Source organism: Elephas maximus, chromosome 9 (genome assembly GCF_024166365.1).
Source record: "Elephas maximus indicus isolate mEleMax1 chromosome 9, mEleMax1 primary haplotype, whole genome shotgun sequence".
Classification (NCBI taxonomy): Eukaryota; Metazoa; Chordata; class Mammalia; order Proboscidea; family Elephantidae; genus Elephas; species Elephas maximus.
This window is the reverse complement of record NC_064827.1, coordinates 88,089,279-88,105,984: the sequence shown is the minus strand read 5'-3', so window position 1 is coordinate 88,105,984 and position 16,706 is coordinate 88,089,279. Positions and strand designations below refer to the sequence as shown.

At 39.1% G+C, this 16,706-nt stretch overlaps 1 protein-coding gene across 1 annotated transcript in view; it reads right to left on the bottom strand.

The window, feature by feature from the left end:
- TMC1 (transmembrane channel like 1) overlaps window positions 1–16,706 on the bottom strand; it is a 143,433-nt gene that overhangs the window by 104,298 nt on the left and 22,429 nt on the right. The window contains exon 4 of the mRNA XM_049895003.1: window positions 11,729–11,854. Coding sequence (XP_049750960.1) covers window positions 11,729–11,854 — 126 coding nt within the window. The remainder of the gene's footprint in view (window positions 1–11,728; window positions 11,855–16,706) is intronic.

Below are 16,706 nucleotides of genomic sequence, written 5' to 3'. Positions count from 1 at the left end.
ATAAGTTTCCTCTTTAAAACGAATTAAGAAAGAAAGAAAGACAAGAGCAGAATTAGTAGGAGAAAGGGGGAGAAGGATTGAAATTCTCTGTGCATGCTAACAGATTGGGAAGGAAATTCTGGAATATAAAATGAAAGATATCTATCATGGTATTAGGATAAAAACAAGGATAAGAGGTTAACGCACTTTGGCTCTTTCTTATAGAAGAATGTTTGTCCTTCTTACAGGCAGCTCTAGTTCAAGTATTTTATTGTTGATTATAGATTAACTAAAAAAAAAAAAAAAAGAAAATATGTTATAGTATGACAAACAGTTCTTTCTTTAGCCTCTGCTCCTAATGTTTCCCTCTAACGTAAGCTTAATTAATCAAAGGGCATTACTAGATTCCCCAGTGGGGTGCTGGAGCAGAACCGCTGATTGTTAAATTTCAGGAGTTTTGTGAGCTGGTTCTTAAACCAGCTCAGTAGACTGAAATCAGTCATAGTGACGAGAGTATTTACACCATGGAACCTGGCAAACACTACAAATCAAAGCTTTTTACTTCCATACTCCTGTCCTTTACTCATATATACATCAAAACTTAAAAGGTCCCAGGTATATTAATAATTTTCTTGCCTTCTAGGTGAGTGTACAACAAAAAGAGAAATCACCATTAACACTGTTACCACACGGGAAACATGAACTGAATGCCTACTACATACAGAGCACTATGCTAGCCTCTGAGGAAGTACAAAGTTATAACACACCTTTCCTGTCCTGAGGAGCTCAAAATATAATCTGAGGGAAAGGTGATTCACATACAATTTTAAAAATGCAACACAAAGTAGTATAACAAGACAGCCAAATAAATGATAGAGTACTTTCTACAGGAGTTGGTTGAGAAAAGAGACAATACTTTGTGAAGGAGATAGAACTCAGGCCTGGAAGAAGCAAGCCCAAACCAAACCAAAACCATTGCCTTCGGATCAATTCTGACTCATAGTGACCCTATAGGACAGAGTAAACTGCCCCATAGTGTTTCCAAGGAGCACCTGGCGGATTCGAACTGCTGAAACCAGGGTCTCTTGGAAGAAGTGTAGAGCACGGAAAAGAAGAGACAAGACTGGAACAAAGTGATAAAATGTACCCAGCATGTCCAAAGAAGAATATTAAATTCATTTCACTGGAAAACGTGGTTCAAATAAGAAGCCGTGTGACACAAAAGAAAAAGCATGAGTTTTTAGGAATGGACAAACGTGAACTTGAATATTCACCTTGACAGCTATTAGGTGCCTGAGATTACTTTATCTCTGTCAATTTCAGTGTTCTCATCTGTAAAATGGGGATAATTACTTCCACTTTCACGGTTCTTATGAGGATTAAATTAATGTGGAAAATCTCCCAGCACAGGATCTGACACACAGAAGCCACTGAAAAAAACAATCATTTGGAGATGATTTTGTCCATCTCCAAAAACTCATGGTCATCATCATCAATAACTACTGAGAAATCTATTTGGCAAGTGAGCTGGGAGTCAGGTTGTAGACCACAGTGCATTTTTAAAGTGAAAGCTTTTAACTTTGTTTATTTGTTGCTAAGGAGAGATTGAAGGAATCAGAACATAGAGATGACATGTTCAAAATGTATTTAAGAAGAACATCCTGGCTATAGCACATGGCCACTGACTTTGGAGTTACACACCCTTGAATTCTGCGATGTGATCTTGCTGTATTATTTGAGACCATTCAGTTATTTTATTGGGATGGCTGGAGCTTGCAAGAAGCCTTAAGCGTAGACAGTAAGTAAACTAGTGTCTCCTAATATTTAGATGAATCTCATAGGAGGATCAACTTCATGGGCCAGTGACATATACTGTTACAAGAGACCCTACTCTCAGAAGGAATATGTCCTTGGTTACATGCTCTCCAGCTGCCATTTTGAAATTCTTAATAATTGAGATTCGCAATCATTTTTGAACAACGGGCCCAACACTTTTATTTTGCCTTAGATTTTTCAAATTATGTAACTGTCCTGCACATAGGATATAAGTATAGCTAATAAGTAAATTGTAGCATGTAAGACGAGGGCATAATTTATAAGATGTGCTAAAGACAGGTAGTAAGTTAGTAACCTATAATATATGACAAAGAAAACCAGAAAATATGATGAACACACATGAATATTACAATTAAAAAAAGCTGGAATGATCAACTCATAATCCTGCTACTTTGGGGCTGACCCCTGCTAAAGTGGCCACCCACTTGATAGCTCCAACTTACAAAAACATTGGGTCAGGGTGCTACAAAGCTCAGAATTTAAAGTAGTTGGTTGTTGTTGTTGCTAGATGCCATCAAGTCAGTTCCTACTCATAGTGACCCTATGCACAACAGAATGAAACACTGCCTGGTCCTATGCCATCCTCACAATCGTTGTTATGCTTAAGCCCATTGTTGCAGCCACTGAGAGACTTCCTCTTTTTCGCTGACCCTCTACTTTACCAAGCATGATGTCCTTGTCCAGGGACTGATCTCTCCTGACAACATGACCAAAATATGTGAGACGTAGTCTCGCCATTCTTGCTTCTAAGCAGCGTTCTGCTTGTACTTCTTCCAAGACAGATTTGTTTATTCTTTTGGCAGTCCATGGTATATTCGATATTCTTCTCCAGCACAACAATTGAAAGACATCAATTCTTCTTTGGTCTTCTTTATTCATCGTCCAGCTTTCACATACATGAGGCTACTGAAAATGCCAAGGCTTGGGTCAGGCACACCTTAGTCTTCAAAGTGATATCCTTGCTTTTCAACACTTTAAAGAGGTTTTTTGCAGTAGATTTGCCCAAGGCAATGCATCTTTTGCTTTCTTGATTGCTGCTTCCAAGGGTGTTGATTGTGGATTCAAGTAACATGAAATCCTTGACAACTTCAATCTTTTCTCCATTTATCATGATGTTGCTTATTGGTCCAGTTGTGAGGATTTTTATTTTCTTTATGTTGAAGTGTAATCCATACTGAAGGCTGTGGTCTTTGGTCTTCATCAGTAAGTGCTTCAAGTCTTTTTCACTTTCAGCAAGCAAGGCTGTGTCGTCTGCATAACGCAGGTTGTTAATGTCTTCCTCCAATCCTGATGCTTCGTTTGTGTAGTCCAGTTTCTCAGATTATTTGCTCAGCATAAAGATTAAATACGTACAGTGAAAGGATACAACCCTGACACACACCTTTCCTGACTTTAAAACACACAGCATCCCCTCGTTCTGTTTGAACAACTGCCTCTTGATCTATGTACAGTTTCCTCATGAGCACAATTAAGTGTTGTGGAATTCCCATTCTTCATAATGTTATCCATAATTTGTTATGATCCACACAATCGAATGCCTTAGCATAGACAATAAAACACAGGTAAACATCCTCCTGGTATTCTCTGCTTTCAGCCAGGATCCATCTGACATCAGCAATGATATCCCTGGTTCTGAGTCCTCTTCTACATCCAACTTGAATTTCTGGCAGTTCCCTGTGAATGTACTGCTGCAGCTGCAGTTGAATGATCTTCAGCAAAATTTTACTTGCATGTGATATTAATGATACTGTTTGATAATTTCCATATTCAGTAAAATCACGTTTCCTGGGAATAGGCATAAATATAGATCTCTTCCAGTCAGCTGGCCAGGTAGCTGTCTTCCAAATTTCTTGGCATAGATGAATGAGTACTGCCAGCGCTGCATCTGTTTGTTGAAACATTTCAATTGGTATTCCATCAATTCCTGGAGCCTTGTTTTTTGCCAATGCCTTCAGTGCAGTTTGAACTTCTTTCTTCGGCACCATCAGTTCCTGCTCATGTGGCACCTCCTGAAATGGTTGAACATTGACCAATTCTTTTTGGTATAATGACTGTGTATTCCTTCCTTCTTCTTTTGATCCTTCCTGAGTCGTCTAATATTTTCCCCATAAAAAATATTTTCCCCATAGAATCCTTCAATATTGCAACTTGAAGCTTGAATTTTTTCTTCAGTTCTTTGAGCTTGAGAAATGATGAGTGTGTTCTTTCCTTTTGGCTTTCCATCTCCAGCTCTTTGCACGCATCATTATACTACTTTGTCTTCCTGAGCCGCCCTTTGAAATCTTCTCTTCAACTCTTTTACTTCATTGTTTCTTCCTTTCACTTTAGCTATTCAACATTCAAGAGCAAGTTTCAGAGTCTCTTCTGACATTCATTTTGGCCTTTCCTTTCTTTCCTGTCTTTTTAATGATCTCTTGCTTTCCTCATGTACAATGTCCTTGATGTCATTCCACAATTCATCTGGTCTTCAGTCATTAGTGTACAACACATCAAATCTATTCTTCAGATGGTCTCTAAGTTCAGGTGCGACATACTCAAGCTTGTACTTTGGCTCTGTCAACTTATTCTAATTTTCTTCAGTTTCAGCTTGAACTTGTATATGAGCAATTGATGGCCTATTCTGCAGTGGGCCCCTAGCCTTGTTCTGACTGATGATACTGAGCTTTTCCATTGTCTCTTCCCACAGATGTAGTCAATTTGATTGCTGTGTATTCCATCTGGCAAAGTCCACGTGTATAGTCACCATTTATGAAGTATTTACAACGTACATCGTAAATGTATTTACAATGAGGAAGTCGTTGGTCTTGCAAAATCCTGTCACGTGATCTCTGGCATCATTTCTATCACCAAGGCCATATTTTCCAAGTTCCGATCCTTCTTCTTTGTTTCCATCTTTTGCATTCCAATCTCCAGTAATTATCAATGCATCCTGATTGCAGATTTGATCAATTTCAGACTGCAGAAGTTGGTAAAAATCTTCAGTTTCTTTATCTTTGGCCTTAGTGTTTGGTGCATAAATTTGAATAATAGTCATGTTAATTGGTCTTCCTTGTAGGTGTATGGATATCATCCTATCACTAACAGTGTTGTACTTCAGGATAGATCTTGAAATGTTCTTTTGGATGATGAATGCAACGCCATTCCTCTTCAAGTTGTCATTTACGGCATAGTAGACCATATGATCGTCTGATTCAAAATGGCCAATACCAGTCCATTTCAGCTCACTAATGCCTAGGAAATCAGTGTTTATGCATTCCATTTCATTTTTGAAGACTTTCAATTTTCCTACATTCATACTTCGTACATTTCATGTTCTAATTATTAATGGATGTTTACAGATGTTTCTTCTTATTATGAGCGGTGCCACATCAGCAAATGAAGGTCCTGAAAGCTTGACTACATTTACATCATTAAGGCCAACTCTACCTTGATGAGGCAGGTCTTCCCCAGTCGTCTTTTGAGTGCTTTCCAACCTGAGGGGCTCATCTTCCAGCCCTATATCAAACAATGTTCCGTGGCTATTCATAAGGTTTTCACTGGCTAAATCTTTCAAAAGTGGACTTCCAGGTCCTTCTTCCTAGTCTGTCTTAGTCTGGAAGCTCAGCTGAAAGCTGTCCACCATGGATGACCCTGCTGGTATTTGAACACCAGTGGCACAGCTTCCAGCAACACAGAAGCCCCCACAGTATGACAAACTGACAAACATGTGGGGGAAGGCAGTTAATAGAAGAGCTAAATAAACATTTTTTGTTACAAAAATAAATAATTTTAAAATGTCTTCTGCCCAAGGGCCAGTTAAAATTATAGTTGCAGTATAATTTTTAGACACTTAGTTTGTGGACTCATGAACTATTAGAATAGCTCCCTCCCCAAAATAAACTTCTTTAAATATCCAGTTAAGTGATACTTTAATATTTTTTTGCTTATTTTAATAATCACAGATGCACTCTTTCCTCAAATTAGCACTTTTTATGGAAGTACATTGTATAGAAGAGAAAACAGTAGGTCTTCTCTGGTTGAAGCTGGTGTTGTGGCTCTCCTGCTTAACTCTGCCCCCCTTGCCCTGAAGTCATTTTCCCAAGCCATTGAACTCTGGGGACAGCAGTTTGAAAGCCATGAGCCACAACCCAATCCCTTCATTTTATAAATACATAACTTGGGGCCCAGACAGCTTAAGGTAGAGGTAGGGCTTAGACCAGAGTCCAAGTCTTTTAAATTTCCAAAACCTAGTCCATTATAATAAAATAAGGTGGTTACTCATTTATGTTTAGCCATGAGGGCTTTTAATATACCACCCATAATGTTCTGATATAATTATAGGTTTGAGTCAGGATAAGTGATTAGTAGACTGGGTATTTTCCACCCAGGTGTTTTATTTCATCTGCGGTGTCTGCTACCAAGTTAGGTAAGGAAGACCTAGCCATCCAACTTCTGGGTTAAACCTATGAATACTTGAAAAGAGTTTATTCTTAATACTATCACTGTCAGATAATTTTAAGTCAGGTTACTAACATAAAAGGAATTAATTTACTTTCAACCAACTGGAAAATACACCACAAATCCCCTTTTTCTCTCCTTACCCCCAACATATGGATTCTCACCCTTTTAATGAACCACCCACAGAGAGAGTATCCTGCTTTATTAATTATACTCTCAGAGTTGAAGACAATGGCTCTCAACCCTGACTGCCTATCAATGACTATTAAAGTAAGAAATAAAAATATACATTCCTGGTCCTGGACCAGAGCCACCTGCCCCTCCCCCTAGAGATTCTTATTCAATAGGTTTAAGGCAACATTAGTGCGTGAAACTATATTAGCATGCAGTAAAACACACATGGGGAACACCGTTCCACAGCGACAGTAAACTGATATTAAACTTTAAAGAAGTGATTTCTTTTCAACCCTGTAGAGTAAATTCTGCTGTCCTAAAAACATTGCCTTCCAGTTCCTGAGTCAGTTTGAGAGTCCATAAGGATTTGTAACAAATTCCTAGAGCTTCTTGAGTATGTATTAACTGCCTGTTTTAACCATCTTTTGACCCTACATGCTAAGAATGCTCATGTTCCTAGTGATAAATATTCTAGAAAAAGAAAAAATAATGTGGGACCTACCTCTGGATCTCCCATGACGTTCTCTAGAACCATAAGCCACCCTCCCTGAGGCTTTACCTTCAAAGGAATCTTGAAAGCCTAACTCTCTAAAATATGTCTTAGAAGTTTCACAAGTTGTTCAGAGTCTAGAGCCAGAAGGGAAGCCTTGGAACCCAGACTCAAATCCAAACCTGTGACCAAGACTGTGTCCAGATATATTGAACCTAGTATCTGGAATCTTACAGACTTAGCCAGGAGAGACGGCTGGAGACTAATTCTGGGTATAGCATAAACCTTAGAAGTACTCTCTCAGAGTTAGATGTCTCTGAAAGGTATAAAGGGAAAAGAGAACTTGCCTGACTAACTCCCACACATTAATAACATTGGAATAGAGAAACCTTTACCTACACGTGCTATGCAAGTATTGACCACTTGCTCTAATAGTGTGATTGGAGTCCATGGGGGAGACGCTCAATACGACATTCAAAGCCTACAAAGCGAGACAGCTTGGGCACTGGAGTACCAACAAATTTCATCAAAGAGGCTGAGTCCAAGATAATCAGGCCAGCCATAAGTGCCAAAAAGCAGCTAGCCAGCTGAGGTGAGAAGCCACAGTTGTTTCTTCTCTGGTGTTAAATCTTGCTTCCGTTCTGCCGTCTTTGATGTTCTGAATCTTGGAGTTTTTAGCTGCTATCGAGTTGGTCCCTGACTCAGGGTGACACATGATACACAACAGGATAAAATACTGCCTGGTTCTGGGTCCTCCCCATTACCCTTTACTGACTGGACTGTTGTGATCCATAGGCAGGGGTGGATTAACTAGTAAGCATGGTATGCACTGGCTTACAGTTAGCAAGGCACGCATGGGCTTATTTGTATTTTCTTAATAATCTGTAGTGCATAATTTCACCTGGGTTTCACCATTTCTTCAATGAAATCATGAAACTGTGTACTACAGATTAGTAAGTAAGCACAATTAAGCCCATGCATACCTTGCTTGTTGGGTAATCTGTCCCTGTCTGTATGGCTTTCATTGGCTGATACTCAGAAGTAGATGGACAGGCCTCTCTTTCCAGTCCTTCTTAGTTTGGCAACTCCTCCGAAACTTGTTCAGTATCATAACAACACGTAAACCTCCACTGGCAGGCACGTGGTGGCTGCGTATGAGGCGCATCAGCCAGTAAATGAACCCGGAGCTACCACCACCCACTCACTGCCATCCATCAATTCTGACTCATGGCAATCTTACTACGTACGGACTAGAACTGCCCCATCGGGTTTCCAAGGCGAAAGCAGACTGCCACACCTTTCTTCTGTGGGGCAACTGGCGGGTTCGAACTACTGAACTTTTGGTTAGCAGCCAAGTGCTCTAACCATTGCACCACCAGGGCTCCTTGCTCTATTCGTAAGGTCAGTTATTACTTGGCACCAGCTGTGGTTTTTGGGCAGGAATGTGGGTTTAGATCTTCAACATATTCATGAGAAGCTGGAAATCTGGATTTTTTATGTGAACTTTCCCACTTTCAAAATGTTGACAAAAAAAGAAAAATTATTTTTATTATTTAAAAGGGGGGAAAAAAAAAACTAACAACATATGGGCCAAAAACAAAACACCGATTGTCTAGATTCAGCTTCAGACTCCCAGTTTTCAGTCTCTGGCCTTGTACTGGGATGTGGCATTACCCTTCCTTCTGTGCCAATACCTGTTTCTCCCCATTTCTAAAAACCAGTTAATTTCAGATTCCAGCACAGGGCCCCAGGCCTTGGCTATCCTATTTTCTCCTGTTAGAGGCTCAAAATCTGGTTGTTTATCCAGACTACTGCCAATGTATCACCATCTCCCAAGGATCCTGAGATCTGCCTGTAGCTGGGTCTGCCCCCACCTAGCCCTGCAGGTCTCGGCCTCTCTCCATCTCTCCGGTCACACTGCAGGGGACCAGTCAACACCCAGTCTGTTCTGAGATGAAATACTAATTACAACCTGTGTTTATAGCCATGTGCTGTGTTCTGTCACCCAACTAAGTGTTTATAGGAACTATCTCACTTTATGCTTCCAATAATCCTGTAAATAAGTATAATTTATAAAGATCCTGATACAAGTCATTCAAATTGGTACAGCTATTACATCAAAGATATGAGATTCAAGCTTAGGTCTGAACTCAGGCCTACCCCACCATCCCACACAGGAGATCAGATAAGGCCATGTGGGGGATATTTCTACACCTCCATGAGGAGGAAATGGGGGATACTCCTTATTCGGTTTCACATAGTGTGTTTGAAAATCCATACCCCCTCACTCCATATCGTATCTTTCCAATTTTATAACTCTCTATACACAATTACTTGTGGTTCCCAGATTTTGGGATTTCATGGTCCACTAATATTTCAAAGTATATTTTGGGGGCCAACAAAGGGTTCCCAAACTTCTGTTTTGCCAAGTTATGGTATTTTTTTAAAAACTACCATGTAACTTTATTATCATTTCATTAAACAAAGACCATTTTAACAAACAGGCAGATCGGCACGCACACACACAACATTAAGAAACTAGAAAGGAAATAATCTTGGAATAAAAGATTTATCCTTTCCTAGAAAGATGAACTAGTATCCTTATACTAACATGTATACAAATATACAGAAAAAATACATTTCCAGTGTATTAATTTTGTTACTGTCTTCATTTTGTGACTTTATCATAGAATAGTAACCATTTGATTACAGACCAGCACTATTCCTCAGCCTGATTTTATGGAACCAGTGTTTTCATTTGCCCTGTGGGCCCATCTGTAATTCTTTGGAGGTTGTTTAGTTGACTAGACTTTGGGAAACTGTATCAATTGTACTTGTGCTAGACAGAGGGATGGGCCCATGAAGTGTTTTCATTGCATTGTTCTGCTTCGGTGTAGACTCCAAATACTGGGCACAGAGACCACAGCACCTCACTCAGAACACACTCTGATTGAAGGCAAGAGCGAGCCACATTCCTGGGCCCATCTACGGAGCTACTAATTGTGTGTGTGTGTGTGCGTGCATATGTACGTGTGAACGTGTGCCTGTGTATATAGGGAAATGTGGGTGAATTTAATAAACCAAAATAAAATAAAACAAAAATATTGACATGGCTTGATAAGAAACCTGAACAAAACCGTTTTATGTCATTTTCTCAGACCCAAGTGGGCCAAACTTGTACACAGAAGACCCTCTTCTGCCTCAGCACAAGGGGTTCCCAGCCTACAATTTTATGGGGTTTCACAAGTTCACTGAGAAGGCCACTGTTTGGAAATCAGAAAACCTTACCCCGCAAAACAAAAGAAAATAATAATATTATAAATCATGACTAGGTTCCAGGTCATGGAGTAGATCTAAAATATCTTTCTTTAGTTTGAATATGAGGTAACTGAGGCCTGAGAGGTTAAACAATTTCCTCAGATAGTGTACAATTTCCTCAGGGATGGATCACCTAATAAGTAAGGTATGCACAGGCTTACTCATGTTTACTTACTAATCTGTAGTGCACAATTTCACATGAATTTTTACAGTGAGATTGTGCACTACAAATTAGGAAGTAAACACAAGTAAGCCCGTGCATACCTTGCTTAGTGTAAGCCTTTGAGTACCTTGCTTACTGGTTAACTTGCCCTGAATTTCTTTTAAAAGCTCTTACAGAACCAAGACTAAATATGAGTTACCCTGACAGTTATCTCAGTTCTTCCTTTCTTCATCAAAGACAATAGCACTATACTCTAATTTTAACAGCATGATTAAATAGGCTCAGGGAAGTTAGCTTTGGAAACATCACTATTTTTAAAATGATTCTATGGGAAAACGTTGTTTGTCACATGGCTGAGAGACAAAAACATGGCTGTTATCACAGACATGGTCCCTTTTATCATACTTCACCTCCTTCAATCACCACCAAGAAAATGTAGTTGATCCTCAGAAGTCAATCTCTTCCCATCTCCCAAAAAGGGCTAACCATTTGATTTTGCATACTGAGAGTTTATAAATCAATGTGCCTTATGTGGGGTGTTGAGTGTGTTTGTACCTGCATCAACACTCCACGTAAGACTGAAACTGGGTCACTGACGTGTTTCCAGGGAATGGCTATTAGCACGACCCTTAAGTGGAATCCTATTTATTGTTCTATTGGCTTAACATCCTTCCTGTGCTTTAATGAGAACTGTCACATGAAAATATTATTTGAGCCCGGGACCCTGCAAAGAAATAAGAGCATGCAATCCACACAAACTTGTTAAATCCAAATATGTTATCCATTTCAGAAGGATAGTAATGAATGAATGAAACCAGGAACTCTCAGTCCAAAAAACAAATGATTAAAAGTGGCCATAGAGGTTATAAGACCATAAACAATGAATTTTCTTAGTTGTTTCTAATTTATAATCATTAGCCTAGTCCCTCTAGTGATCTAATATGCTAATATTCTATGTATTATTATATATACATATATAATAATATGGGTCATATGAGTATTTTATATGACATTATATATAAAGCTTGCCTTTCATATACATATATGTGGAGTCACGGTGGCACAGTGGTTAAGTGCTACAGTTGCTAACCAAAAAGTCAGCAGTTCGAATCCACCAACCACTCCTTGGAAACCCTACAGGGCAGTTCTACTCTGTCCTATAGGGTCATTCGTAATCAGTTAGAATCAATTTGACAACAACAGCTATATATATGTGTGTGTGTGTGTGTATACTTACACATCTATATATCCTATATATATAAAATATTCAAGAGACTTTAGGGCACCAATACCAAGGAATGTGTTGCTATTTATAAAAAGTGGCATCATACTTGAGAACTTCAATTTTCTTCTCCATCTTCCAAGGCTTGCACTTGACATTGGCAATCATTTGTTTGTTCTCATCCAACTGTGCCTTCAATCTTTCTAATTCCTCTTCATCAATTTCTTCTTCTTCCCTTTAAAGGAAAAAATATGATAGGCTAAACACTTAATGGAGTTGAGTTTTGCTTTTTTTTTCAAATTTAAAGACTGACACCACGTGCTCACCCCGACTTTCCTTATTTGACTGTATATAGTCAGTACTAAGATCCTTAAGCATTACAGCTTGCATCTGAACACTGATGCGGGATTTCTGAAATTATTATAACTTTAAACATTAGTGTTAATATTCCAAAGCTCTGAAACTAAGTTCTTGTATGATCCTAGCCTCAGACTCTCAGATCTAGAAAATCTGTGGAAAGAAGCATTCCAGAGCTAATCAAGATATTTTCCTCTCTTCTTTATTCCCTTGTACACCTTCCCCACCACCAATTCTACGTTCCATTAAATAACTTTCCTTTTAATAAAGATAACAAATTAGGGGCAAAGACTTCTTTGAAGTACTATCAAACCATTCAAATGAGTTCTGTCTCAAGAGATAGAGAAAAACTGAAATAGGGAAAAATAAAAATCTATTTCTCAAAGGTAACCTAATCTGTTAACTAAACTCAAAACTTCAACTGATAAAATTAAACTTGAAATCTATTTGGTGGAAAAGAATCCTTTGAAGAGACCCTCAAAGGAATTTATTTTCTTACTGAGCAAATCAGATGCATTTTTTTCCCTCCGGTATTCCTAGTATGACAAAAATACTACAGGGTCTTGAACTCAAAGGAAATGGGCAGCATGATTTTAAATCGAGAAATTCAATACCATAGTAGGTCAATTTCTTTGGTAATAAGTTGGTTTAGTGATTGAACTGTCGATTCTCAGCTCCAAACTCACCTTTCTATACTCAACATCGTGACGCCAGTGCGGGTAGTCTGTGAATCACATTCCTGCTGTGCCAACTGGCTGTATATTGTTGTTAGCTGTCATAGAGTTGGCTCCTGGTTCATGGCAATCCCATGAACTACAGGATTGAAAATTATGATCCAAACGGTTTTATTGGTTGATTTTTGGAAAATAGATTGCCAGACCTTTCTTCCTAGTCCATCTTAGACTGGAAGCTCCACTGACACCTATTCAGCATCACGGCAACACCCAAGCCTTCACTGAGAGACAAGTGGTGGCAGCACTTGAGGTGGATTGGCCAGAAATTGAACCCAGGTCTCCCACATGGAAGGCAAAACAGGGGATACTAAGAGGGGACTTGGTCTTTCCTTTGGCTTCCAATTTGCTTCCTGGGGTGATGTTTCCTCCCCAGAAACACTTCTTTACCCAAGGAACAACAGGTCCTACCCACAGCTGCAGATGAATCTTTTCCCCAGGAGACACCGGCACTAGCTGAGTGGCATCTTCTCACAGGTCTGAGTTTCAGCTCTGTGAGTCTTTTCTCTAAATGTCTGAGTTTAAATAATTTCGACTTCTTTCCATTGTTTCTTCAGCACTTGGGGTGATAGCTGCTTCCCGTATTTGTTACCGTGATATGTTAGTGTTCTCTTTTTGCCTTTTCAATAACCTAATTAACAATTTTTTATACCTACTAAACAATACACTCACTAAATTCTCTCCTTTCAGAGGGACCCTGACTGATACAGAAATTATTATCTGCTTCAGTGTTACTCAGAAATATGTTTTATTGGTCAGTAAGCTTTATGATCAGAAACAGTAGGAATATAGCAAAAACTATTTTTTCAAGTTTCAGGGAAGAACGGGGACATATCTCTAGGTTTAAAGCCCATTCTACAAAATGACTTTGCAATCTTTTTCTCCAGCCCACCCACGTTGTTGTTGTTAGGTGCCATCCAATCAGTTCTGACTCATTGTGACACTTTATACAACAAAACGCAACACTGCCCAGTCCTGCACCATGCTCACAATCTTCGAAATGTTTGAGACCATTGTTGCAGCTCCTGTGTCAACCCGTGTTGTTGAGGGTCTTCCTCTTTCACAAGGACTTTACCAAACATGATGTCCTTGTCCAGAAACTGGTCCTCTTGAAAATGTGTCAAAAGTACTTGAGACAAAGTCTCTCACCATCCTTGTTTCTAAGGAGCATTCTGGCTACACTTGTTCCCAGGCAGATTTTTTTGTTCTTCTGGCAATCCACAGTAGATTCAGTATTCTTCGCAAATACCGCAATTCAAAGGCATCAAATCTCTTTCGGTCTTCCTTATTCATTGTCCAGCTTTCGCATGCATGTAAGGCGTAAAATACCATGGCTTGGGTCAGATGCGCCTTAGTCTTCAAGGTGACATCTTTGCTTTTGAACACTTTAAAGAGGTCTTTTGCCGCAGATTAGCCCAATGCAATACGTATTTGATTTCTTGACTGTTGTTTCCATGGGCATTGACTGTGGATCCAAGTAAAATGAAATCCTTGACAACTTCAATATTTTCTCTGTTTACCATGATTTTGCTTATTGGTCCAGTTGTGAGAATTTTTATTTTCTCTTTGTTGAGGTGTAATCCATACTGAAGGCTATATAGTCTTTCATCCTTAAAAGCAAGTGTTTCAAGTCCTCTTCACTTTCAACAAATTTGTATCACATGCATATTTCAGGTTTTAATGAGTCTTCCTCTAATCCTGATGCCTCATTCTTCTTCATATAGTCCAGTTTTTCATATTATTTGTCCAGCATACAGATTGAATAAGTATGGTGAAAGAATACAACCCTGACACATACCTTTCCTGAATTTAAACCACGCAGTATTCCTTTGTTCTGTTCTACCAGCTGCCTCTTGATTTATGTACAGGTTCCACATGAGCACATTAAGTGTTGTGGAATTCCTGTTCTTCGAAATATTATCCATAATTTCTTATGATCCACACAGTCAAATGCCTTTGTATAGTCAATAAAACACAGGTAAACATCTTTTTGGTATCCTCTGCTGTCAGCCAGGATCCATCTGACATTGGCAATGATATCCCTGGTTCCACGTCTTCTTCTGAATCCAGCCTGAATTTCTGACAGTTCCCCATCAACGTCCTGCAGCAACCACTCTTGAACTATCTTCAGCACAGCTTTGTTCGATAATTTCCGCATTCGGTGGGATCACCTTTCTTTGGAATGGGCAAAAATATGGATCACTTCCAGTCAGTTGGCCAGGTAGCTGTCTTCCAAATTTCTTCGTATAGACAAGTGAGTGCCTCCAGCACTGCATTCATTTGTTAAAACATATCAACGGGTATTCTGTCAATTCCTGAAGCCTTGTTTTTCGCCAGTGCCTTCAGTGCAGCTTTAACTTCTTCCTTCAGTGCCACTGGTTCTTCTTCATGTGCTACCTCCTGAAATGGTTGAACGTCAACCGATCAACTTTGGTTATAGTGACTCTGTGTATTCCTTCCATCTCCTTTTGATGCTTCATGTGTCAGTCAATATTTTGTCTATAGAGTCCTTCGGAATTGCAAACAAGTATTGAATTTTTTCTTTAGTTATTTCAGCTTGAGGAATGCCATGTGTGTTCCTCCCTTTCGTTTTCTAACTCCAGGTCTTTGCATATTTCATTACAATACTTTGTCCTCTTAAGCCACTGTTTGAAATCTTCTGTTCAGCTCTTTTACTTCATTATTTCTTCCTTTTGCTTTTGCTAGTCTACATTCAAGAACAAATTTCGGAGTCGATTCTGACATCCATTTTGGTTTTGTCTTTCTTTCTAGTATTTTTAATGACCTTTTTCTTTCTTCATGTACAATGTCTTTGATGTCATTCCACAAGTCCTCTGGCCTTCAGTCACTAGTGTTCGATACGTCAAATCCATTCTTGAGATGGTCTCTAAATTCAGGTGGGGTATATTCAAGTTTGTACTTTGGCTCTTGTGGACTTGTTTTAATTTTCTTCAGCTTCAACATGTACTTGTATACGAGCAATTGATGATCTGTTCTGCAGTTGACCACTAGTCTTATCCTGACTGATGATATTGAGCTTTTTCATCTTCTTTTTCACAGATGTAGTCAATTTGATTCCTGCGTAGTCCAACCAGTGAGGTCTACATTTATAGTCATTGTTTATGTTGTTGAAAAAAGGTATTTGCAATGAATAAGTCATTGGTCTGATAAAATTCTATCATGAGAGCTCTGGAGTTATTTCTATCACCATTGTCACATTTTCCAAACACCGATCTTTCTTCTTTGTTTCTGAATTTTGTGTTCCAGTAGCCAATAATTATCAATTTTGATTGCATGTTTGATCAATTTTAAACTGCAGGAGTTGGTAAAAAATTTCAATTTCTTCATCTTTGGCCTTAGTGGTTGGTACATAAATTTAAATAATAGTTGTATTGACTGGTCTTCCATCACTGACAGGGTTGTACTTCAGATTAGATCTTTGAAATGTTCTTTTTGACAATGAAAAATGACACTATCCCTCTTCAATTTGTCACTGCCTGCACAGTAGGCCATATGATTGTTGTCTGATTCAAAATTACCAATACTAGTCCATTTTAGCTCCCTAATTATATTGATCTTTATGCATTCCATTTCATTTTTGAGGACCTCTAATTTTCCTAGATTCATACTTCGTACAGTCATGTTCTGATTATTAATAGATGTTTGTAGGTATTTCTTCTCATTTTGTGTTGTGCCACATTAGTAAATGAAGGTCCCGAAAGCTTTAGCCCATCCACGTCATTAAAGTCGACTCTACCTTGAGTGGGAAGCTCTTCCCGAGTTGTCTTTTAAGTGCCTTCCAGCCCAAGGGACTCACCTTCTGGCACTACATCAGAGAATGTTCCGCTACTGTTCATAAGGTTTCCACTGGCCAAGTTTTTTCAGAAGCAGACCTCCAGGTCCTTCTTCTTAGTCTGTCTTAGCCTGGAAGCTCCACTAAAACCTATCCACCATGGGTGACCCTGATGGTATTTGAAATACTGGTGGCATAGCTTCCAG